The 27,058-nt window shown below is 38.3% G+C and overlaps 2 protein-coding genes across 4 annotated transcripts in view; one reads left to right on the top strand and one right to left on the bottom strand.

Annotated features, from left to right (window-relative positions):
* Window positions 1-3,999, top strand: part of ELK3 (ETS transcription factor ELK3) — a 35,622-nt gene extending 31,623 nt beyond the window's left edge. The window contains exon 5 of the mRNA XM_063154854.1: window positions 2,400-3,999. Coding sequence (XP_063010924.1) covers window positions 2,400-2,498 — 99 coding nt within the window. The 3' untranslated portion in view covers window positions 2,499-3,999. The remainder of the gene's footprint in view (window positions 1-2,399) is intronic.
* Window positions 4,000-8,016: 4,017 nt separating this feature from the next.
* Window positions 8,017-27,058, bottom strand: part of CDK17 (cyclin dependent kinase 17) — a 90,765-nt gene continuing 71,723 nt past the window's right edge. For all 3 annotated transcript variants that reach the window (XM_063154851.1, XM_063154853.1, XM_063154852.1), the window contains 13 exons: window positions 25,959-26,084; window positions 22,054-22,110; window positions 19,984-20,098; window positions 19,346-19,440; window positions 18,635-18,697; window positions 15,848-15,971; window positions 14,739-14,859; window positions 14,235-14,332; window positions 13,855-13,960; window positions 13,032-13,074; window positions 12,076-12,166; window positions 11,769-11,846; window positions 8,017-11,346 (listed from right to left, as the gene is read on the bottom strand). In XM_063154851.1, the coding sequence (XP_063010921.1) occupies window positions 11,309-11,346; window positions 11,769-11,846; window positions 12,076-12,166; window positions 13,032-13,074; window positions 13,855-13,960; window positions 14,235-14,332; window positions 14,739-14,859; window positions 15,848-15,971; window positions 18,635-18,697; window positions 19,346-19,440; window positions 19,984-20,098; window positions 22,054-22,110; window positions 25,959-26,084 (1,155 nt within the window). In that variant the 3' untranslated portion in view covers window positions 8,017-11,308. The remainder of the gene's footprint in view (window positions 11,347-11,768; window positions 11,847-12,075; window positions 12,167-13,031; window positions 13,075-13,854; window positions 13,961-14,234; window positions 14,333-14,738; window positions 14,860-15,847; window positions 15,972-18,634; window positions 18,698-19,345; window positions 19,441-19,983; window positions 20,099-22,053; window positions 22,111-25,958; window positions 26,085-27,058) is intronic.

Here is a 27,058-nt window from a genome sequence, read left to right as displayed (position 1 = left end):
TCTGCTGCAGAAAGCACACATACATGGTGTGAAGGAAAGAGAAATAAATGCTGGACCCTGGAGAGAGCAGGTAACAGCTCAGAGCTGCAGGAAGAGAGTGCAGACCAGTGACCTGTCAGGAGAGGGCTGGAACAAAGACTTGGGAACACCAAGACAGTTTGGATCTCACCCAGTGAGGTGAGTGTAGGTTTATCCTTTTGTCCTAATGAGCTATTTCTCACTCAGAAAGACAAGGCTCTCTGAACCCAGAGGCTCCATTTCCAGTTCTCCTGCCAATTATCCATGTGTCCTCAACCAAGGACACACCTCTGGGCATGACCTTGCCATATGTAACAGCAGAAAGGCAGCATTGTGTCCACTCTCTCCTGAGTATTGGTAGAGTAAAATTCTCAAAGTTTTATAGAGATGTGGTAAATACAAAAGTTACTAAATAACCCACAATGGCCACAGCAGTCAGCTGCAGCATTTGTCTGAGGCTCAGGAAGAAGACAGTGGGCATGGTATTTGCAGCTCCAGCTGTAGTTGCTGCAGGAGAGCTGATTCATTAAGTCACAGAAGAAATTATGTTGATCTACTGATTGGCAAGGAACCCAATGACCATCTGCACAGCTGAAGGTGCAAGGACACCCTTGGAATGAACACCCCAAGGGCTGTGGAGGGCCAGTACTAACAGAGGAGAAGGCCACTGCTAGACAGGGACCCTGTATTAGTCTCTGAACCTTCAGGAAGGCTGACTGCCCAAATCCAGGGCTTCAGCTCAAGGAGCTGCTCAGGGACTGGGATAATCAGTCTTTCTACCTCCAGCTGCACATGGAGCTCCGGGCTCCTTATCTGTGTTTCCAATAAACTCATTAGTCCCTGCTGGACCTTGGTTTTGCACACATGGCTAGAAACAGCCAGACATTTCACCTGAGAAGTGCCTGGGCTGAGACCTGGAATGAGTTTGTACAGACACATGTTGGCCATTCCCTGGGAGAACTGAAAGTGAGGAGTGGCCTTGGCTTTCCCTGCTGAGAGACCCAAAGGGCCTTGTAAATGATGCTTGATTCAAGCAGATGCCACGATGACAAGCTGTAGAGCACAAAGCCTTATTTTAACAGCAAATAGGAAGCAAAACCCACAGCTGAATTCTGGCCAGGCCCACGATGGGTCAGCCAGTGTAGGCGGCAGGGTAAAGCTCTCCTCAGGCTGCCTCACAGGCCAGCCCACGCTCCATGCATACCCAGGGAAGAGCTTGTAATCAGTTTCTGTGTTTTAATGACTCTTGGCACAAGTGATAGAAGCATTTCCTGAGGTTTGGTGTGGTTAAAGCAGAGGCATCAGGCAGTTTGGGCCACACCAGGAGCATGGTGCCCTGCAGCACCGTGCTGCCCGGCCCAGCTTTACATGGAGTGGTGGAAGACAGGAATCACCAACCACCATCTGAGTGGAAGAGGAAACTTGTTAGGAGCACGTTATTATATGCAGGTGGAGGGCGTGGTTACACCACAATTGTCTGTCCAAGGACTGATCTGATAAGGGGTAAAAATACACCAGGTGCTTGAAGTTGTTCAGCTCTGTCTTCCTCAAGCCAGCAGAAACGCAGCACAGCCCATGGAGCTGGCCCTCGAGGCCAGATCAGTATCTACCACTGGCATAATTCCTGCCTCATGCTGCAGCAAGTTTATTCCACCTACTTGCTTTATTTTTTTGTCAGGTCAGATGTTAAGAACTAGTCAATACCCACCCTGCAGGCAAGGTGCAGTCACGATGCTGTTGTGAACTAGGAATATACAGCTTCTGTGCTGGATAAGGTTTGTGCACAGCACTTCTGAAGTAGCAGGTGACAATAAATGACTCCACAATAAATGACGACACGTTCTGCTTCACCTGCTGAATGGTGGAGCTAGTTTGTACTTTCTGAATGAACACAGAAACTGTAATTACTTGAGAGTAATTTTCCCCAAACTTTGTATCCCCAGGTATACTTTTTCTGCTATAAAACTACATCTGTACTTTCCCTTTTGCCAAACTCTTTCCTGCATAAAAGAAAGACAAAAGGGATGTATTGTAATTAATAATGTGTAAACTGAAAAAATACTTTTGGAAACAGAATGGATGGCAAAGATTGCTCTGTAGTGTTCACTTTTCCAGGGTGATGATAAATGTACTCTGTGAACATTTATATATAAAATAGCCAATAACAGGTTTTTACATCCTCGTGCATTTACAAATTATTCAGGTTTTGTCCTCTATCTTGCATTCCTAATGACTGATGCAGGCATTTGGTAGATGTCTTACTGTATAGGCATCACAACTCTTGAAACGATCTGGAGCCAGTTGCTAATGCTAAATCCAGGTGCTTCTTGGGCTGGATGTTTTCAGATAAGGACTGATTTTTACCTTTTGGCCTCTTACAGTTTCCAACTCTGCTAAATGGTCACATACCAGTGCCACTCCCCAGTCTGGACAGAGCCTCTTCACCAATACTGCTTTCTCCAAATGCTCAGAAATCCTGATGATGCCTCATCACACCAAGGATGTATTGGTGGATTTAACACTTCATTCCTATGGGCTAGTTTTTCCTGTGTCATGAGAAGGACATTGTGAAACCCTTTATTACTTTGGTTTGCACTTTTCATTACATGGATAATCTACTTTTATTATGTTAGCATTTTTCAACAGTGTTTATATATAAAAGTATATATAAATCTGTTATGCATTAAATGAATTATAATTTTTTTATATCATAGCTCTCAAGTGTTGAACACTTCTGTTGTTGATGAAGTACTTTTCTTAATGGATTGCAACAATGTACCTATTAGGGATGTGAAGCTTCTTTTTAATCCCTTTTGCTGCATATTATGCATTGCGCTTGTGTAAACTATAACCGGCTGTGCCTTCTTTTGCATAAAGTCATGTAAATGATTTATATATTTTCTAGTATTAAGATAAAAAGTTGAAAGAAAAAAAATTAGTATTGAACAGCCCTATTAGTATTTCAGTATTTTCTCCACAGATAGGCCATATGATGCAGTGTATTAATGTAACTTTGTATTAAGTGCTTTCAAATTGTATAAAAATAGCCTTATAATTTTCCTTTGCTGAAGTGGAAAACATAATCCTTGTTACAGCCAGGAGATGTAGTTCAGAGTAACAAAGCCACATTTACACATTTATGCCCAAGTTCTTCTGTCAAGTTGCAACAAGGAGGAGCTGGGCTGTGTATGTTCATGAGACGTTTCCAGCATTTGAGCTCAGAATTTATTTGGCCTATACTTCTTATGAACTGTCAACATTATGTCTGGAAAGAGTGCAGGTAATCTTTGTCCTCCCAAGGAATGAGGATCATTCCCGATAACTTCCAGGTGCTTTGTTCAGCTGTGCCAAGTGCCTTCTACAACTTCCCTGGAAAGATTATTGTAGCTACTGAAGCTCTGAAGGTCACATTTCCCCTTCCCCCAAAGCTGGAGAAGCTGCAGGTCTGTAAATTGATGCCTGGTGCTTGCAAAGAGGCAGAGACTCTACATGTGGGATGTTTATGTATAAACAGCTGAATTCTGGATGAAAAAACACCACTGTGTTACTATATACTTGCAACTTGAATTTACTGGGTATGTCTTCTACCTTGAGGGGATGGTTTAGTCATCTAAATGTCAGGTTAGGATTAGGCCAGACTCCCTGGCACCACAGACTCTAATCCTGGCAGGGCTGATGCAAATTTTCAGTTTCCTGATGTGGCTAAATTGGCTTGAATACAGCTTTAGTGTGTCGGTTTTTCAGATGAGACCTTAAAAGCCAACCCCAAATCCAATCCCTGTTTGTGACAGGTCATTCAAACCTCAACTTTGCTTTCTGGCCAAGCAGCTGGCCAGGGTCTGTTCTTCTTGAACTGTATGCAGTGAGTTGTCTGCTGATTTTCTGCTTGGATGCATTTCAGTGATGATGTGTGTAGTTATTTGTAAAGTGCTTTTGGATCCTTCAACCTGAAAGGTGCTAAATAAACATTTTATTAATGCAGTTCTGATGTTGAAAAGCCATTTTTGGGGCAGAGGTGGTTGACAAAAGATAGCAGGAATTTTCCTCAGGCTCCTGGGTTGCACAACCAAAAACTACTCAACAGTTCCACTTGCAGAGATAAAAACCTGCTGTAGCCATGTAGGTAGCAGCTGATAAAGACAGCAATTGAATGCCAGACATGAGGAGAACAAATGAAGCACTTGGGACGGCATTTGCTCGACTCAGTGTTTCAAGAGCTCAAGATGTGCCACCCCACGGAGTCAAAAAGAGAAGATGAACCTACGCAAAATTTGTGAGTGAATGCAAATTTTATACAAAGTAAAATCAGAATAGGTTGGAACAAAGGGCAGTGTTTAACTGATGGGATTGACAAGGTTAGTGGAGATAAATCACAAGGGCTTGCAGACTGAACATTTCTCTTCCAATGCATTCCTCCCAGACACATGGCATATTTTTCAACAAGTTACAGAGAGGCAATTATTTCACCTAAAGAGCTGACTCCTGCCTCATTTTTAAAAAGCCATGAATATCTACTTACACCTATAAGGCATGAACAGCAGCATAGAGACTTGACTTGTATGTGCCACTGTAGCTAACAGGAGAACCCAACATTGAGATGGTGTTTCTCACTCTGAGTTTAAAAAGACAAAGACATACTAGTATGGAATATTACACTGCAAAAAAACAGCTGACCATGAGAGGAGGGAGTGTGTGACAGAGAAGAGATTCTTAGAAGTACCCAGATTCCCATGATTTTATTTCTTCCAAGGTTTTACTATTAATAAGGCGGATTTTTTTCTTCTCAAAAGGCTCAACACACTCAGAGCTCCCCTCCCATTTTCCAGCCCTTAAATGATTTTGTACTTTTTTTAAAGATAGCAGAGTACAAAAATTCTGGGACAAAATCCTATTTGAAAAAATTTCTGGAAAGGATCTGAGAGAATCCAATAAAACAATGGAAGACAGAAAGTGGGAAGAAGTGCTGTCTTCTCATCTTTGAGAGAATAAAAATAGCAAGAGAACACATCTTCTGCTAGTTGTCTTTTCAGCTGAAAAAAATAGGCTGTCAAAATCTGCCTTCTAAATCAGTCAGGAATGTGGAACAAAGGCTTTTGCTATTGGGAAGTATTTATACAAATAGAGTCCAGCCCCTCAAGTCTAACACTTATATGAAACACTTGACTGTTTTGCCTTATGCTTTGAAGAAAATATTCTATTGGTAATCTACTGAATTTTATTAACAGGCGTCTTTTTAACTGTAGAGAAAAATCAAATAAATGTTTTTAAATAAATACTGTGGAAGTGTCAATATTTCTGTGGCAGGGAGAGCTCCAAGCCAACAATCCTGGGGAAGAAAATGGGAGTTATTCTCTTTTCAGTATTCTTGGTAGTAATTGCAATTTGATCATAATCGGGGGATTTATTACAAGATTTGCAATTTATTCGTGCTTCAGCAATACACAAGAAGTTCCCAGTTACCTGGGTATAGGTACAGTATATGTGTATATATATAATACAGGGTGGGTGCACCATTAGGGTATGTTTGGCTTACCTGCACCTTGTTACTTCAGGAAAGCAAGTTATCCTCCAGGAGGGCCACAGCTACAGGGCAGCTTTGCCAAGAGCTTGTGCACACCTGTGGCCCTGGCACATGTAAGCAGCTTCAGTTCTAAAGAAAACTTTCAAGGTGGGGGAAACAGTGATAGGTGATAAACTATAGCAAAAGACCTGACACACATTCATGATGTCAAGAAAGAATGATTTGTCTGACTAAAACTGGTCTCATCAGACAGGGTCATTCCCCATCTGGAAATAGCTACCAAAGAAGTGAAGAACTGTCAATTAGGTTTCTGTTTAAAGGGAAGTTGGTCCTTTCCAACAAGATTATAGGGTTAATTCTAACAGAACAATCCTCTGCATTAAAAAGCTGTGTGATCTCGTGCCTGTGGGAAACATCTTCAGAAGCCATCATGACACCCAAATGAATTTAGGAAAGGCACAGTAAGTACAGGTAGTCTTTTATGTAAGGGCATTTCTATTCCCTTCTGATCTTCAGACTGTCTGTATATCCTGTAGGATAAACAAACACAGGCCTCAGGTTTAAGCATAACCCTCCAAAGTCAGAAGACTACAACTTTTAAAATCCGTTTTAGCCCCGAACTGTAACTGCTCTTACGAATTAATGTGTGAGTGCTCTGCACAGATGGAGTACAAACCTATTCCTTGAGGGCAAAGAGACTGACAGCACGAGTGAGAAGCAGTATGAATTTACTTAAATGAAAAAGGCAGAATGAACCTGAAGCAAGGACTCTGGAGCAATCAGCATCATGGCCTGCCTTGGGTAGGGGCTGGTATTTGACAAAAGCATTCTAGGAGAGAGGATTCTAGGATGTGCTGGAGTTCTTTTGTGAAAGATTCCCATCAGTTCACATTCACTCTCCAAGAAGTGCAAATGCATAAATGTAAACTTAATAATTCCTAACATGGCTCCAGGCCAGCTACCCCCTCCTGCAAATCAAATAACAAGACAGCAAAGAAAGGAAAAAAGAGTCTTTGAACAAGCTCAGGGTGTGAAAGAGGAGGGGCGGGTGACAGCACAGACATTACCAAGCAAGGCCTGGAGGGAGGCGCTCTACAGGAGCACGTTGGAGAAGAGACAGGGAAGAGCATTTTCCCTGGTTAGCAATACACAGCCATGGTAATTCCATCAGCAGAAAGATCCCACTGCAACAAATGAAGGAACTTCACAGCTCTCTCGGGGAAAATATATTCAAGGCAGAGCATCTGAGCCAAGTAAGACTCATATTTCATTAGGAGGACCGTAAAAGTGATGCACTCAGGCAGGCCTGCTTCTTGAGTGAGCTTGAAGGATGCAGCCAGCACAATAAATTAAGCAGTTCTTTACCACAGTAGCATCTGTGTATGTGTACATTCAACGTTTAAGTTTGCTCTAAAGTCACAGAACTTGGAGTGAAGGGATTTTAGAAAACATGTAAAAATGATCGGAAACTGTTTCACGTTTTCTGACATGAATTTTCTGACATCAATGGATGTCAGAAATCTTGAATTGATTCTGACATCAATTTTACTCAGTTACTTAGAGAGGGACTGCCCAGTAAAAGTCACATACAAGAGATTAAACAAACCAATATAGAATATATGAACTCTAATCCCAGTTGTGAAAACAGGTTCCCACTATGGCCGAGAACGGGACTATGATTTTTGTGCAGCTGAACTCCACGTCATGAAAGAAGGTGCATGGTAGAAATTCCAAATCCCATGTACCTGCTTGGCTTTTATACTTTTCAGGATCATCCCACCTGTACAGTCAGAGCTTACCTACAATATTCCAACTGCTACATACTTCCTTTCATAATTGTACATGTTATCTTGCCAGTCTCCTGCATTGGTATGACATGGATACTGGTGTACATGGATGGATGGATGTACACAAAGGTAAAATGAGAGCATTAAATCTTTAACAGCCCAATCTCTGCAAATATAAAAACCCCCAAACTGCATAAAATAAGCATTCAAGTTCCTTCCCAAAATAAAGGCACTTCACAGAGATGTTACATTTGTTTTAAAGCCAAAATTTCTGAAGGTAAATAAGGTACTGAAATATGCTAAAAAGGTGCATGAATTACTTCAACTCTGCTCATCAGACAAAATGATCAAGTCACAGACAAGGCAAGTTCTGATTTCTCTTCAGCGTCATCATGTGCTGTAGCTCTGTATTTCTATACCCTGATTTGTTTGGATTTCTTTAAAGTCTGACCTTAATTCTGAGTATTTCCTGGGTTTATAATACTTAGCCTGCGGATATTTACTACATACCTTTCATATATTTTATCCTCAATAACAGAATGTATTCTTAACCTTAATTCCATTTTAACATTGCAGAACAGAAAAAAATGTACCTTTATTACACTGAAAAACTCATGCACAAACAACAAGTAAGCAGCCCAAAGAATGCTACTTTGCAGTTTTTCAAATGATTTGCAAATACAAAGTATGTTGATTCTTTAATAATTGTTTATTTTAACTTTTATTGCCCAATTCAGGGATACACTCTGGCTACTTAATGCTGTGGTAAAGCAGCACAAAAATAACACAGCCATGTTGAGAAGCACGTTCCACTGGAGCATTGCTGAGCTGTTGGTTTGCCCCTTCCATCTCCCACCCTGTCCTGTCAATCCCCATCCTCCACCCACCCTCTCTCCCCTTCAACCTTCACCTGCACGTGAATGCAGCCACACCACCAGCACCTGCCTCTGTCCTGGCTTCCAGCCCACCTGACTCTGACACACACCTACACCCACACCTGGCCAGCCCTACCCTGGACTAGGTGGGACACACCAGTTATCTCCTAAAAATAACTACCTAAAATCAGCCACGACATGCAGGCCATTTCTCATTAACTGATCACGCATCGTCAAGCAAAGGTGGTCACACCAAACACTGAAAGTCATCCATTTTTAGCAACTCTCTGCTTAGTTTTTGACACTCTTGAGGCCTTCTCCCAAAAAGGCCAACACTCCTAACTTTTTGGGGACAGTGAAACCAAGTCCGTAGTACCTGACTCTGCCAGACAGGAGGCAGAGCACAGAATTCCACAGAAAGAATGTCAGAGATGCCCAGCAACTTCAGACTTGCTGACTACTGCCCCAAACAGGCAACTGCCCCGGAACTGTCTCTGCTGATGCAGGAATTTCAGTAACAGACAATTTTAAAAAGCCCCAAACTGGCTTGACAACAGATGGCAAGTTTCTTAAATATGTTCTTTAAAGCTACCTCCTAATGAAGAACACAGATTCACTTGCAGGTACTTAGAAAAAATTTCTTTATAAACAGACTGTTTTAATTTTATGGAAGATCTTTTCATCTGTAACAAAAAAGCTTAATTCCTACTTAAAATGGAACATCGTTTTGTTAGCTGTGGCTGATCCCTTTCTAAGTTTATTAATGCACTTCATTTTACCAGGTAAACCTTTAAGTCCTTTACTCATTAGTGTCACATTATTACTTGTTCTTTTATGACCTATGAAGTATTACTGTTCTAGAAATGCTAAATCACACATTTATCCACAGTGAACATTTAGTCTATCTTCACTACTTCTGTAAAAAAAGATGTTTTTCTGACACTTCTTTCTTCAACACCGTCACGTCTACAACGTATTTCCTACAAAGTTCATCGGTATAAAATCTAGATCAGATCCATAGCAACTATAAAAATATATATAACAACTATTTCAGGACAAGGTTCTTCATCAGTGCCAACTGTGCCTCTGCCACAGCCATAGCGCTCGCACTGGGATCAGGGGAGCCCCCCGTGTGTCCGAGCCTCACGTGACGCTCCCAGGCCGGTGACACCCGGGGCTGGCTCACCAGCAGGGACACTGGGACACAACACTGAGAAGGTCCTGAGCAGCCTCAGCCACGGATGAGCCACGTCACTGCCACTGCCACTGCCCTGAAGGAACTAAAGGAGCAGCCAAAGGTGACCCTGGGGGCTCCCACAACACACGGACCTCGCTAAACGCTGCCAACAATGCCCCAAGAACCGCAAGTTCACTTAGTCTGTATTTTTAACAACACAGGGCTTTTGTTATTATAAATTTCAAAACAAAACCAAAGAATTCCACATAATATTTATACTTTCAAAAGTACAATATTAATACAGGTCGGTCAGTTAGAAATAACAGCAGTTTGTTAGGTCTACAAGATTTAACGTAAAACCGGTTTACAAATGCTGAAAAGCAGTAGTGGTCCAATAGTCACCGTTACACATGAAATTCTCTCTTCCAGAAAATAAAATTAAAAAAAAAAAATCCCAATTCAAATTTACTAGTATCAATGAAATATTAATAAAACACCCCCAAACATGCCACAATCACTATTCACAAATAAAGTTAAAATGAAATATACAAAAATTCACTTAATACTGTTAAATAACAATAAACTACAAGATTTCCTGAACAGAAATGGTAGGACCCCTGAACGTTTTACAGTGAATGTCAGGAAAAATTAAGTTACCTATGACTATTTTCATGATATACCAGCCAAAGATTTACATGACCATTTCAAAATATACCAATAAAGATTTACAGTCTCTTTAAGATGCACTAAACAAATAGGTTCATAAAGGTGAACACAAATGCTTAAAAATACTGTAACCATCACCAAGGGTGTACTTATGATACTCACTGAGATGCATAAGCATAGTAGTAGTATGTTTACTATCTCTGGAAAACAGGTAACATCTAAGATCTGAAAAACTCTCTAAGTTCCCCTTGTAAAAGCTCTGTAGCATAGTGAGTTCTTCTCAAGTACAAACTTGCATCTTTCCAGTTGATTTCAAGTGAATAATGCACAAATGGGAGAGGAACAAAGTGGGAAAAGTGTGCCATTATTCCCATGTTTGTGTCATTAGTTGTCCTGTTCCTCTGTAATGAAAAGTAAGCCAGGGTCCAACATATATGAATTGTCCTTTTACTATTTGTATTTCTAAGTTAAAAACAAGGTAAAAAAGTTATTGTTTCTGCAGGCCCCATATGCACAACAATGTGCAAATATGTTATGCTGGAGTAAGCCTGACAAAACGTCCAGCCTCCATGCTCTAATTTATCAATAACTAACATAGGATCTGAGAGCAAATCAAAGTTACTTTTCACTTGTTTGAATCAACCTTCACACCATGTGCTTTTCAAAAACATAATATGCATTATAATTTTTCAACTATTTCAACACATACTTCCAATGTTAAATAAGGAATTAAGTGCCAAGAACTTAGAGCATTAAAGATGGCTCACCTATAGCCAAGCAAAGCTATGTTTACATTCCAGGAAACACTGCAGTTTAAGAAATACAAAAAAACCCCGCAGCAGTAGAACATTTTATCAAGAGAAACAGATGCATTCACATATCATAAAGCCATTGCAACTTCTTCAGGCATGGAACTGTTGTGTTAACTATACAGACAGTAGTTATTTAGCAGCAATGATTCCGCAATAAATAATGCACTGTGTTTCTCAGTCCTGCACAAAAATTGCAGCTACAGTTACATCAACAGCTGTAACCTACTGGCTCTAGTGGCAGAGGAGACCTTAAAACCAACTGTACAAAAAATTGTCACACTGTGACAACAAATATAAAAACATAATTTGCAGGTTGGAAATAAAAAGACTCCACTGTTAAGAGGACAGTGTAGACAAACTGCGATTCCAAGTCCACCAACAGAAAGCACTGCCTTTGGATCCGAGTCCTTGATTGACAGGATAGGCTTGGGCTTGACTCTGCACTGCCCCCTTTAGAAAAGCATGCTCTGCCTTCTGTTCTTCCCATGTCCTGCAACACAACACGGACCATGGTAAGAAACCGAAGCATTTGCACAATGGATTATTAAGTTATTATCCAGATCTTCATCCTTCTTCAAGGCAGCACCCCTGGTGCTTCACTCAGCTTCAGCATCTTTCTTTCAACTGCACTCACTGCATTGGTTTTTCACTTTGCCACCTCTAACCCCCACACAGTACTGGTTTGAAACTCCAAAATGTTCTCACCTTCACAGTCTCTGCCCACCCCTAGTAAAACTCACACCTTACTGTGCACTTAGCTTATGTGTCTCTACAGGAATCTCAGTAAATCATTCTGGATTTTATTTTTCAGTATATTTACACAAACCGATTTAACAAAGCATTTTTCAACTCCAAATGCCTCTGGCACAGCATTCTTTTAGCAAGCATGAGAAAATATAAAGCTTTCCATACCGGTCTCTGGGTAAGTGGAATTTCGAAAGCCAGGGTCTTTTTGCAATTGAATCTCTTTTAGACTGAATATTGAAACACCTGGAACGTAACAAAGAAGTTAATTCATATACAAATGTAAAACTATGTTTTATTGACCAAAATGATATTCTTAATTATATAGTTTAGATTAAAAAAAATTCCAATTCATAAGTATTTAAGCTACTAGATATCACACACTTTAATACTTTAGAGGGTTTTTCCTTTCACAACGTACTTAGCTTTAGTGCACTATCTTAACAATATTCTGCTACTTTACTACTCCTCTTACTTTCAGGCAGAGTGTGTATTCTTGTTCCAAGACTTCTGAAGTATGCATGTTTCATGGCCTCTTCTGCTGAAATTCTCTTCTTTGATTCATACTATTAATATAAAAGCAAACAAGTGTGTTGGTTTCCATTAAAAATCTTATTTCACCAAGTGATTTGATCAAAGGGAGAAAGAGCTCTATCTGCTCAACATTTCCCATAATTCACCAGGACAATTTTTTTCATTACTTTCTTTTCACACATGACTACCAAATGGTTTATCAGAATCTGTACTGTCAACACATAACAAGATTGCTAAAATAGTAAAAATAATTTCTGCAAATGGATACAGGGTAAAACTACACTTAATCTTTATTTATAGATGGTACAATGATTAGGTTCCTCCTCCTTGGCATCTGTGCAATTCTAGGCAAGGATGCAGATGTTTAAAAAGCCACACACAAATAAGTTACAGTGTTGCATCTACTCAAAGATGCAGGAGTTGGCCTTCCATCTTGCTTCCAGCTCATTTTTAATACAGATTCAAAGACTAAACCTACATACCACTCAGCTTTTGAATACAGCTGCAACATCAAGGAGTAATATTACACCTTACTAACTCCTTCTCTAGTACTAAGCTCAGCTAATCACTAAAGAAATCTAGTATTTGTATTAAAAAGTTCTGGTTTAATACTGCATTTCACGAGAGATTTAGTCTTTTCAGGGCTAATACAGAATAATTTTATTTTTACGAAAGGTAGTAAGAGAAGAAATCAGTTCTGGGAGAAATAAAAAGCAAGCATCAGTTTTTTAATTCTCACACTACAGACTTCTCACATCTGTCATCCACTACAGACTCAGCTACACATTCCACTTTGAGACAGAGCTAAATACTTTGACTTCTAATATGTTTTGTGTGTAATGAATTAGAACTCAAAACTTGCACTTTTATAAAGTAAAGCCACAAAACACATCTTACTTGAAGGAACTTCGCTATCAATTCAATTCCTTCTGTGTCTAACCTAAAAATAAAGATATTTTTAAAAGTTAAAACAGTTATTGAATTGTATTTACAAAAGTAAAACTGCAGAGGAACTGACTTAATTAAATTATATCAAACCTGAAAATTATTTCTAAACATGAAAATGCTTTCACCTAAATAACATTTATTGATGTTAACGTGAATACATAATAATATCTCAGAACAGGACTATTTGGAAAACACTGGGGACACACAAATCCTTAGTTTGGATCGCCATTTACTAGATTGACCTCAATAATTTATTTAAATATTTTTAATATTTCTTTTAAGATTAATACTACTCATTTACTAGAGGGATACAGTATTAGATCTTCTTCAAGGTAGACAATGAACGTCTTTGCTATTAAGTTTATTTATAATGACTGCACCGACCCTTCATCTTCCTCATTATGGTTTTAAAATGATTACAAGGAAACTGCTCAAGAAAACCATTTTAACAAATGGTCTGGGTCGAGTATATAACCAGAAGAGAATTTGTGGTCTTTAGGAAATGCTGTGTGAATTCTCTGGCTATGGAGACATTATTTATCAGAGTTTATCATTCCACAGGTCATTAAGGAGCTGTGGTACCCAGAATGATACCAGAGGAAGTAATCCCATGGTACCAGGTTCTGCTCTGCATTATCATCTGCCCACACTAACACAACTGCTGAACAGTTTTACACCATTCAGTGGCAGATTGTACTCAGAAATGCATTCCCACTTAGGAATATGCAAAGCCACAGGGATGCATATTTTCTATTAATATAACACAAAGTACCTTGGTGCATGGTTGATGAGAGGTTGTGGTTTATACTTAGGAAAGTTGTAGTTTCTAAATTCATCACTGGAAGAAATGCCTGGCCATGTTTCCTGACATGGAGTTCCTGCATTTAGAAGCAGTAACAAATTCAACTTAAAAAATGTAAACAAACAACTTTGACACAAAAAAGCATTTAATCCTGTAATTTAAAGAAGAAAGGGAAAAAACTATTCAACTTGCCAATGTTGTCCAAACTCAGCTGTACAGTCAGCTAAATAAGTTTTCATCATCTTGATGAAAAGGTGATGATATACATACTACTGTTCTGAGATAAAGATCCACAGTTCTCACACAAATGTGGTGCATTAACCTTAACATTACTGAAAGTATCCATTTACCAAGAAGTCTGAAGATTAAGTGCAGTTCATCTTCAACAGTTGAACCAGGAAAAAGAGGCCTTCCTGATGCCATTTCAAAAAATATGCATCCGACGCCCCTTTATAAAGACAGCGAAAAAGATAAAGCAGAAATAATCTTTTAATTTCAGCTAGTAAAGGCTTCTGGGATTTCTCTTCAATTAAAACAAATTATTGGTTCTTAGCCACACACTACTACTAAAATATTTAGAAAGATTTGTAGTAACAGAAGAGCTGTCAAAGACTAATAAAACCTGCGTCATAGCTATATTATATCCTCTTCCTTCAAATGTTGAGTTAATCAATTTTATTAAAGTTCATGGTAAAATACCACATTACCCTGTCATTAGGGGAAGATGACTTGCTTTTTTCCCTAAATACAAAAATTCAAAGGCTGTGTATTTGAATGTTACTATTTAACATCCAAGCTGACATTTTTTAACTTGACTCAGAACAAAAATTTGAATTAGACAAAGCTATACAAACCACATGTCAATTTGAGTTGAATACTCTGAAGATCCAAGGAGAACATCAGGTGGTCTGTACCATAATGTGACAACTTCATTGGAATAAGTCTTTGTAGGAACAGACTTCGCTCTTGCCAATCCTTGATAAAAAGGGAAATGAAGAGTCATGTACAGCTTGTTTAAATCCTTTTTGTATGAAATTGACAAACTATTTTTAGGACCTTATTATACTTGCTAAATACCATCATTATTATACATGCCATCTCCTAATGTTATTTAAGGTCCTAATAAAGAGATTTCTATTGCCTTTAAGTATTTATGGCAATCTCATGGTCAGCATTTTTAAGCACAGAAGAAAGGTAAACACATCAAAACCTGGACTAATCCTGTAAATTTCATTAAATAGCATTAGATTGATATGACACCTCCCTGTTGTGAAAACCTTCTGCACTGTTTCTGGAAAATTACATTGCAAAAGGCAGAAGGCAACAAGCAATTAACCGAATGGTGGAAACAGACCAAACCAGTGCTGGACCAGTAAGGTTTTTCCATCCTAACACTGTCAATTTGTCAGCAATATCTTCAATAAAATTCAGATCTATCATGTTAGATGCAATCTTCTGAGCAACTTTCATTCACACAGAAGGGGTAAAATCAGAGGCACAGAGCACAACTTTCAAAGGATCTTCCAGACACAGAAGGCAACAGGGAAATGTGGATGTCCCACTCCACTGTAAACCCAAGGCATTTGGTGCATCAGTGATACTGCAACATCTGACAATTCAGCACCTGAACAAACCCTTCCTCTCTCCTGTCATGGTTACCCTGCTTTAGAGTGACTGTGGAGTGGTAGGAGAAGCAACATGAGCTCCACCTTAAGGATCTGACTAAGTATCAATTTCACAGGAAGCTCTAAGACTACTTTCAAACTGCAAGTGGAGAGACAGTGTTACTTACAGAGGTATTACCCTGATTACTTATGGCCTGTAAAAGGCTGACTTTCCTTTTCCATTCGAGAACACCCAAATTCACTACAGACCCAATGTACTCATTTCTCCTTTTAAGGAAAAATTATTTTCCTTTGCTGAGAGAAAAGAATAGCTATTACAGAGTAATTTCAGGCCATACCAAAGTCTGCAAGCTTCAGTTCTCCTTTCTCATTAATTAGTAGATTTTGCGGCTTCAAATCTCGATGCAACACCTTTCTCCTATGACAGTAGGCCAAACCACGAAGAATCTGATATAAAAATAGCTACAAAAGAGAACATTCATATAAATTAGACAAAAAAAATTGTAATCTACACATTGCATGACTAGTTGGGCACTGGAGAGTTATGTACTGTAAGCAGGACAAAATGACTTCTCTAAAAAGTGAGTTACTTTCCTTAAGAGCAAATCCTGGACATCATTATTGTTCAAAGATTTAAAATCATTTTACGCTAATGCACTGCCTTAACACCATACTTTACAACAAAGACTTTCAGAGCAATTTGTTCTGTTTAACTGAAGAGAAACACAGGCTGTTTATTTTTAAAGTGCATTTACCACTGCACTTCCCACATTAATGTCTTTAAAGATAACTGTCTCTGACTATATACTCAAGTTGCCTGTGGCCACAGAGCCCCTTCTGGAAATGCAGCTCAGCAGCATTTCCATCCAACTGTGCTGAACTACGTAAAGAATGTCTTGGCATGCTACTGGAAAAATACATAGAGATTCACAAGCTTAGGGAAGATGGAGAAATGGGTAAATGAGGATTATGAAAGCAGCCCAACTGCCTCTGGTATTTACATTCATCCTCTCACCTTGACACACAGAGGTTTATTTTAATCGTCTGGAACAGCAAGCCAAGCAAACAACTTCAGTCATGCCTATCAATGGTGCACATATATAGACATAAAAGTAGTATGGGGCAAAGAAAGGTTTAGCAATGGGCAGCCAAGCAAGTTTAATGTATGACTGTATTAAGGACTACTACTTTGCAGTTTCTGTATGTATAAAGGTCTGATCTCAAACATGGGACTTTTGGGTAGCTATTGCTGGCATTTACCACGCAGCAGCACTCAGTCAGCATAAGTAATCAAATGTACAACAAGAAAATATGAAGCATTACAGAAAGCAATGGGACAAATGGATCATGTAACAGGACCTCTGAGGAAAAACACTAGAATGTTTTTATATGACCATATTCTATTATTTTGCACCAAGTGACACTACCAAATTCTTTTTCATAAACTGGACAAATACACAGCAGGTGTAGCTACATCCATCTGTTCTCAGTGTGCTGACATGTGATTCATCTGTGCTAGAAAAATAGGAATTTGGATTAATTTCTTTCTCCTTACTTTCCTTTCTGAAGAGCAGAATGAGAAGCAACAAGTCTTGCTCCACCTACTCAGGCCCATACTGTTGCAGGGGTAGTCAGTTCCAAGCTTTATTAGCATGACTTAATACAAGTGAATGGCCCTCCCTAATGTACACTGGGACTGCAAGGATTAGCCAAGAATGCAAAGCAGGTTACTCTACAGAAATTGTGAAGCTTCCCCACAGTTGGCAGGGATCCTTTTGGAAATGCACAGGATGCCATGTATTAGCTCAAAACTTTGGTTAAAACACTAATACCTGCAGAGATCACACACACCCTCATTTTGTCAAAACACAAAAACCTAAAATTAGCCAAGGAATGTGAGGAAGTGATGTCAGGGAGGTCTCTCAAATGTTAATGATGACTCAAACCCCCACAGTTATTATAAGGTAAGCACCTACAGCTACCACAGCTGTTCTGGTTTCCCAGTGCCAAAGGTACTGACCATAAAAATTTGCTCTCTGAGCATAGCTTAAACCATAGGCAAACAAGGAAAAACAATTCCTCTGCTTAGCTCAGGTTGTCACAAGTAGATTCTGGCTTGTTCACTAACTGCACATAATAAGAGTCAAGTTCCCACTTACAGCTTTCCCTTATTTTTAAGTTTAAAGCACTGCTTATGAACTTGCAGATAATTAAAAACGCAAGCATAATTATGATTTTTGGTTGCCTCTCTGAAGTAGAAACAAATGAAAGAATTTCCCTTTGCAGTCTCTCAGAGGAAGCAACAGAGCAGGTTATGGGCAGATGTCTTTCCCTGGAGACACTTACAGTAAATGTGGCAACAGAATAAAAGGGAAAGCTCACCAAACAGAAATCAATATCTCGCCCATGTGCCAAATAATTTCACTCATTTCACGACAGTTCTGTACTGTTTGGAAGCTTGTTTCTAAAGCCCTAAGTATTAAAGAATACTAAGAGTTCTGCCAGTTTTCCAATTAAAGCCTGGTTTTTACAAGAGAAACAGCAGCTGACCCTGACTTAGGTCTCAGATTGGAGACTGAGTCACTTGACCTGGCCACAACCATAACTAGAAGAAAAAGCAAATTAGGCCCTAAGGAAAATTTTATTTCTATTTTCTTACTAATGGAAAGATGAAAATTACTCATTCTTAAATACATATTTTTGATTTCTTACTTGTGTGGTGGGCAGCAGCACCCAAAATACATTCATAACTGAGGCCAAATTTTCCTCAGTGTCCATATATAAATCTGAGGATATATCAAACTACAGACTTAGTAAATGAGAATAAATAATGGAAGGACAAGAAGTCAAAAGAGTTATGAGTGTGTTATTCTTCAGGAATTTTTAAATTTTAGATATGTAACTTCAAAGAGAATGAAAATACACAAACTTATATAATCCCCTCTTTTCAATGTTTTAAACACTTAAAGACATCATCTGATGTCAAATACAGCTAAGTCAGGCCAAAAAGGAAGTTTCTTTATTTTATTTTTAAAAAGACTAAACCACCTAGCTCCTGAGTATAAAGTTCTCTGAAATTCTTAGGACAAAGCTGGAAGGTGGCCACTGTTGCTAAAAACACTCACCTTTACATTGTGCATACTCATGATGTTACCACAGTCATCCATGTACTGCTTCAGGTCCTTGTCCTGGCAAAACACCATCATCATGGTTCAGTAAAATTGTGTGCAACAAATCACATGAATATTACTTATTGTTGGAACTGAAATGATTTATCAAAAAAAAAGAGATTTCTGCATAAGATACTAAATGATAAAAACCCCTAAAACCTGGACACAAATATCCATGGTTTTCCAGAGGATAGAAATACCCTTTTCCCAGCAAGCTGTACTGTCTCAGGCATCATTACTTGCCATTGCCTTCTCCTCCACCTATGTGAGGGACAGTATTTTATAGAATTGGTATATTCTCCAATTACATTGAAAGTCAGCTATGTCACAAGAGAAAAATATCATAGGAACAGAAAATATCACTGGAACCATAGTGTGATTACCATGTTATACAGGTAATGATTTTAGACAAGCAGACAGTTTGATCAGGCAGACCACCAGTAACTGCTATTAATAAAACTCTGAAATGACCACAACAGTGTTTACTAATCTACAGCCATTTAAGAACTGAATACACTGTTCTCATTTTTAGCTGAATGACTGTAAATGCAGGAGAAAACTCAAATATTCCTAGTATTTTAAAAAAGAGTACAGATTTTTGTTGTGTTTCTGTTTCTTAGAAACAATAAATCAAATGTAAAGCTCACTAACTGTTTAAGCACTTACCAGGTATTCAAAAACAAGAGTCAAAGACTTGTCTGTGTGCACAATATCATGCAATGTAACAATATTTGCATGTTTCAGATCTTTTAACAATGACACTGCAAGAGAGAACAGGAAGAACAAAATAAGTGCAAAACACGTGAGGAATAAATGCAATTTCCAGTTAAGATCATCCATATAAGCTATCTGGGGTTTTTTAATTAAAAAGCTATTTTTAAGAACATAATATTCATATAGATTGAGTTAATAAAAAAGGTATTTAATCAAAACAACAAACACATACTTAAGTAACAAGCTTGTATTTCTTAAACTACAGTTTTCAGACAGAAGTAATTCTGTAAAATGTACTCCTGAGTTCCTGAAAGTTACTCATTAACAGCAGTCTAATTCAGTATCTAATCATCCACTTATAATACTGCATTTGAGATCACAATCACAATTGAATTTGAAATCACAATAAAGCAAATAAATTTGAAACAAAACTCTGAATATGTTTGGACTATAATTTTCCTCATCAATACTAACAGCAATTTTACTGATGTCCCACGTAGGCTATGTATTTCCAAGTACTGATGGTGCTTGGGTCAAAAAGAAATTCAGAAGTATCTGAAATTCTAAGAACTAAAAAAAAAAGTTACCACCTTCTCTTATGGCTGTGCATGGTGCTCCCTCCTCGTGTTCCAGGCGGATTTCTTTCAGAGCTACCAGATTCTCTGTCAATTTACTTCTCCCCTTATAAACTGTGGCATAGGTACCCTATAAAATGGATAAAGAAGGGAATTTTTACAAGTTGTTCCTTTATCAAAACATTAGTTAAAGAAAATACTAACTTCTGTCTCAGGATCTAATAGATTTCATTTTGGATATGAATAGTTTTTACATTATATTCTTTTGACACATGTAAAAGTACAGGAGTATTCTTTTAAGCACAGGACTGAACTCGTAGAAGCCACAAGGGATGTATATGCCTAACAGCTCTGAAAATTGCATGGAAACCTAAACACCACAGAGCTACCAAAGAAGTCAGATCAGATAGCATTAAGTTCACTAAGTTCACTGCTGGGATCATTTACACTCCTCAAAGTCTCTGTCTGACTACAGATATCTAGCTCAGGTATCTCCACATATGCTGCATTTATATTTCCAAAGGCTGCAGACATACTCTTCTACAAACTCAAAGAAAATATGCAACTTTGGATAGCTTCTTGTATTCATTATGTATTTTTAGACAGCAAGAGGTACAAAACTCTAGAGGCATATTAAATTAAGACAAAAAATTCTGACAAAACAGTAGGCAAAACTAATCCCTGCAAATGCCCGAAAAAGCAACAAAGGTACAGAAAATGCCCTAGATCACTACAGTACTGTAAGACTCTGCAGAGGATCTGGACAGGTTGGATCCAGGGCTGACAGCAATTTCATGAGGTTTAATAAGACCAAGCACCAGGTTCTGCATCTGGGTCACAACAACCCCAGGCAGTGCTGTGGGCTTGGGGAAGTGACTGGGAAGATGATCCTAAGAAAAGGATCCGGGGGTGCTGGCTGACAGCAGCTGAACATGAGCCAGCAGTGTCTGCCCTGGTGGCCAAAAAGGTCAATGGCACCTTGGCCTGTGTCAATGACAGTGTGGCCAGCAAGGCCAGGGAAGTGATTGTGCTCAGTATTTGTGAGGTGACACCTGGAATGCATCCTGTGCCCAGTTCTGGGCCCCTCACTGCAAGAAGGACATTGAGGTGCTGGAGTGTCCAGGGAAGGGTAATGGAGCTGGTGAAGGGTCTGGAGCACAAGTCCTGTGAGGAGAAGCTAAGGGAGCTGGAGGCATTTAGCCTGAACAAAAGATGTTCGGGGGGATCTTACTGCTCTCTACAAATGCCTGAAAGGAGGTTACAGCCAAGTGGGTGTCAGCCTCTTCTCCCAGGTAACAAGTGACAGAAAAACAGGAATAGGCTTCAAGTTGCATCAGGCAGGCTCAGATTTGATAACAGGAAATTAAAATGTTTTAAGTGGAGGACTGACTGCAATATTCACAGCAGAGATGCTGACCAGCCCTGCTTCTTTCTGCAATGTTTACTGCATCCCATTTCAGTGCTCCTTGTCCATTTTTGATTCCGTTGTTCAACCTCAATCAAACTGGACAGGAATGAAAATTTGTCGCTCCTGAACTGAACTGTTTCTCTGGAAGTCAGAGGATGACTGGAGAGGGAAAGCTGCTGCCCCCTACAAGTGTGTTATGTACTTCCCTTGGCAGCACCTGGCTGGCTGCCCAGCTCAGGCGTGCAGGCTTCTTTACCAGAACACACACACAGCTATTGCCTGCACCTTCCGAGCATAGGTCTCTAATCCATCATGAACATTCCAACACCTAAGTCAAGGCAAGAGGACACCAGACTTGGTGTTATCATCAAAAACATAGTGTTACTATCGACAGAATAATTTTGTCTATCTGAAAAAAAAACCCAGAAGGTCACAGCATATTTGCTAATGTAGTCTTGCTCTTCCTCAGCTCTGACAGTTTTCCTGCCTTTTTATTTAATTATTATTTATGCATAAACATTTGTGTAGTTGTGACATTGTTACACATGTTGAATATGTGTGGTTTACTGAAAAAGTAAATTCAACAGGTATTTTCAGGGATTTGGAAAATTTCAGTTAAACTTATGCAAAATTTTACATAGGACATTGTCATCATTCCAAAAGAAAGCTATACATACCTCTCCAAGCTTTTCTAACTTGATATAGGTTTCCATTTTTCCAAATCCAATTTCTGACTGCAATGAAAAGAAATGGCAAATTGATCACTAAAACCAAACACGTCATTCGTACGTCATTTAGTGAACAAGCTAAATTAATTTCAGAAAATTACCTGACAATACTTGACTAACACTGCACAACTCCAGTATTTTAAAAACAAATTAGCACATTTTGATATAAATGCATCCCAGCCCAGTGCTCAGCCTGTTGGCCAGTTTACAGTGTATCCTGGAGGGATTGTGAGCTGACTTACATTTAGACCAAAACCTCACTTTAACCTACCTCCTACTTAGGTTTTCTCCACTCTTCTGATCTGATTACTACCACTGAGGTTGTTATAGCTTAAAGCATGGAAGTAATCTCAAACTAGTCCATCCTTTCTCTAGCTCAGCATAACCATATGCTGCTGCATTTTTCAAAGTAATCTTATTTGTCTGCTATGTTCAAGATCTCAGCTCCAAGCATCCTCTTCCATTCTGAATTCTCAATGCCTTTTGGACTGAACCTTCAGGAAGAAAATCTCTAAGCACCATTCCTCAGCAAGCTTCAGCTTTGTCTCAGCAGTTCACAATTTATACCTCTTAGCTCCAAATCTTTGTGTATTTTACTTGGATCTATTTATTCATCTTCTCTTTTTCTGTCACCAACTCAGCTCTTCAATGCAAGCCAGAAGGGTGTATACCTGCCTATGTAACACATTTACCTCTGAACACTGTAAGATCATTACTCTTTTCCTGTTCAAATCCACTGCTACTCTCATATAACACAGTTCTCTCTTACCATTGTTTTCTCCTAAGACCACTGTGAATTACACCAAAGCTTCCTATTGTTCCTTCAGTGCTGAAACTATTGCTCCTGAATGTTAAAAGTAAACATGAAAAGAATGAATTCTTGAAGCAATTTACTGAAGACATATAGCCTGTACCCTGTCAAGCCCCCAAATTTATAGGCTTCACAGGGTCATGCTTTACTGACAACTGAACACACTGCAACAAAAGAGCCAGGTTTTCTCCCCAGCACCATCCCTCCTTTCATTTCCAAACGTAGCTCTTCACTGGTTATTTCTTTCCAAGGAACAATCCTTTGACACTAGGCTGTCCTCAGTACCTAGATCCACACTTCACAAGCTGATTTCCTCCTAAAAATGTGATGGATTTTAAAATTTTTACTATTTTATGGTAACATAAATACTGTTGACTGTATTAAGATTTGACAGCAATATATTATGAAGGGAATAAAAGTTTGATTAACACTTAGTTTTCAGAACACTTGTATGAAAATACATCTGAACTAACCGTAAGATCATGTCTGCAAACATATTTCATATATCTAGGGGGAAAATGGGTGTATAATTACATTAATATAACATTAAGAGCAATGCTGCTTTATTAAACTAGTGTTAGAACTGAAATGTTTTAGAACTGTATAAGGAGACTTTAGTACCACACACATTTAGAAGCTTGTCAAAGACAAACCCTTTATCTCAAAATACAAGCAAAGTTGATATTTGCTACCCTTGTAGCTCCAGTGAGACTTTAAACATACCACTGATATAGGTGCAATGTTAGCAAAATAAATATTATGTTTCCAAAGTGCATTTTGACCTAGTTAAACAAACATATCTTGAAGCAAGTATTAGATGGCATTGGAATTAAAAAGACAGGCTACTTAGTTTACTGGAGAAACTTAAGAAGAACTCATAGCCATTGGTCTTGCTACCACCAGACAGTCTGGAATTTAAAAGCCAGATTTCTAAGAAACCTCAGTGTTTTTCATTGAGACTCATAAACTTAGTATCTGTTTAATACAAAAAAATCATACAATATTTCCTGCATACAGAAGACAGGTGTTCTTCAAGATCTGCCTTACAATGTGTTTTAGTTTTTGATCATATTGTGGTTCCTTGTCACTCCTAAGAAAAAATAACCTTTAAATCCCTCAAACTAAGAACAATTTCATTTTTAGTTCAAAATAATTTTTGAACTGTTACATCTTTTTCTGCAATATGCATCTATCTTGTCTTACACAGAAACACTGATGCACAGTATTTATGGTCTTTTACTTCTAGTGTCTGTGCATACAATACTGTAATTGTTTACACAAAATGCAATTACTGTAAAAACGATTTTTTTTGCTTGTATTTCAAAGAAGAACACCAATATAAAGTATAACAAGTCATCACCTGTTACTTTTGATAGCCTTTTCCCTTTGATCCCTATTAGGTCTTGAGAAGAGACAAGCCTTTGATGCAGAGCACAATACTTATCTATTGTAAGTAAAAGTCTGCTAGCAGGCAGTAACAATTTAAGAACAGTGAGTCCTTGGGTTTCTTTTTTTGAAAGCTTAGTTGGAAATCACAGCAAATGCATGCCTGCATTCCACAGCAGGGCTGGCAGGTTTCATTTTGGACTTTAAAGCCCTTTAAAAATGAAAGCATTTTAAAAGGCAAAAACAACACCACCTTGTGATGGGAAGCTGATCCCAGGCACACACCACATTCATTAGAGGGCACTGTTTTTCTGTCAGTTTTCTCAGAGGAAAAGAGGAGAGAACCTCAATTGCTCTCAGGGGTCACTGTTAAATGAGCAAAAAATTCTCCCAGATTCCAAACACTTAACTCCACTGGCAAGGTTCTACTGAAAAGTTACTTTGCCAGCATCTGAAGAGAGGTTTGGGGAAATCTGTTCCTCAGTTCCATGCTACAGCAGCAACTATGTGGTGAATGAGCTACAAAATTCTTGCACAAGTATTTAAGCCTGACACATTATCATTACTTCCAGAGATTCACTTAAATATTTTCTTTTGGTTTTTTTGTTGTTGTTGTTGTTTTTTTTTTTTTGTTTTTTTTTTTTTTTTTTTTTTTTTTTTAACATTGTCTTTGCAAAAGGTGGCATGAAGATCAGAGCTTTGTTAGGCCAGCACAATAATTTTTTTCTTTCAGGGTAAAAATACTCAAACAATGCTTTGTTAGCTTTGTTATAGATAGACCTTATTAATAATGAATAAAATAAAGATATTTTACAGTCAACAAATCTATTTCACTATAGGTACTTTCCTATTTATTTTTTAGTAAGTAAGTAATTAAATCAAGAAAACAATGATGTACACTTCATAAACCTATTCAGAATTTCTCTGTGACAAATTTCTCACCAATGAATTTACTCAGGATGTCAGTAACTGCCTAGCAATTCCTTAAGACCCCAACACTAAAGAACATCAACAGCTGAAACTATGACTGAAACATAACAATATTTTTAGAAAAAAGACAATAATGTTTTTTATTATTCCAGGGATGTGCATGATTTATAAGTAGAAATATCTAAGTTTTCTAGCACTTATACTCTAATTATAGAGTAGGAATACTCATTCTGTCATCTTTAAGGAAAATTTTTAAAAGTAACTAATCATTATTTTTTAAAGTAACTAATAATCCAAAACTAATAATCAAATACAAAAAGAGCAGTGAGGAGGACCTGCCTTCATATTATGCTGCTTTGGGGCCTTCCTACTAAATCACGAGGGGACCCAGCCCTGACTTAAGACTGTGTGGCCTCTTTGCTCAAACAGATCATCCCTGCTCTAAAAAGCAGAAGGATTTAAGTATGTACTTTGGGAGTTTAGTTTAGCCACTGCTTTCAATAGGTCAAGACCTTCACTGAGAAACACGAGAGCACCAAGTTAGCAGAAGAAAAATGATACAAAGTGTGAAGCTGTCCATTGGATTTTGACAAGTACGTGCTGATGTTCAGGAATAAAATGCCCAAGTGGAAATGAAGCTGAAATATACCCATGAATACTGGCCTGTGTGTTCAATGGAACCTGAAGAGCTGAGGGGTTTTTAGAAAGGCAGGTGCATCCCACTTACCAGGGATGCCCGACGAGAACGCCGACTCATGGGCTGGTCAAAGGGCGGGCTGTTGATCTGCAGCTTCTCCAGGTAGCCATCGGGGATCCTGATGTCAGCGGGCAGCGACAAGCGCTTGTTCAAATCCTGCAGCAAATAATGGGGAAAAAAGAAGGGACAAGGTGAATTCAGAATTTCCTAAAACGTCTTCTAATGTCTGCTGTGTTACTATATAAAACTGAAATACTTACACAATGAAAAATAATCTCACAAAAATGGTTTTAAAGGCATATTCGCTTCTTAAAATAACTCAACTTGCTTATATAACAGGTTTAAAAAAAACTTGTGCAAACTTATTACTCTGACAAGAGGAATGAAATATTAAAATGCAAATAACTACATTGTGGATAAATGTATTGAGTTTACTTGAATACTTATAGAGACCTGGAATACAAGAAACTGAGAATTCAGAGACTTGTGGATGCACTTCTTTTCATACAGTAGTTACCTTAGTATAAGAAGAGATTTCCGTAATTCCCTCTCTTTCTCTCAACTACAAAAAGCTACAAACTTAGTCTATTTTTTCCAGTCTCACAAAACAGAATCACTACATTATTAGAGCAAATTATTACAAATATTGCTACATTTCTTTTATTTCTAACTCATTATTACAGGATCTTTTGAAAATGAAAATGCCATTCATTACATGTAAGCCATTTTCTCTGCGTCACATTTTGTTTTTCCCCAGTACATTTTTTCAACAACAACAAACATTATTTTTAAGACAAGAGGGAAACAAAATCACTTTATTTTTTACCAAATGGGAGGAGGGGAAAGAAGATTTGTTTCTGCACATTTGTATTATTTTTATCTTCCAGTTTGGCTTTAATCTCAAACATGCCAAGAAACAAAAATATTAAATATTGTCTCAAAATGGCCAGTCACCATCTCATGAGATAAAAGGACATCACAATCAGACTCACAAAAAATGGTAAGTCATTTCTGAAACAGCAGGAATTGTTTTTCAGTGTAGGTAGTCTATTCAAGTAAAGAAAGTCATGCTCAACATCAAAGTGCACAATCCGCCCCCCGAGATTCCACCCTGAAGCTGAGGACATCTC

This window comes from Melospiza melodia, chromosome 4 (genome assembly GCF_035770615.1).
Source record: "Melospiza melodia melodia isolate bMelMel2 chromosome 4, bMelMel2.pri, whole genome shotgun sequence".
Lineage (NCBI taxonomy): Eukaryota > Metazoa > Chordata > Aves > Passeriformes > Passerellidae > Melospiza > Melospiza melodia.
This window is presented reverse-complemented; position numbering and strand designations above follow the sequence as displayed.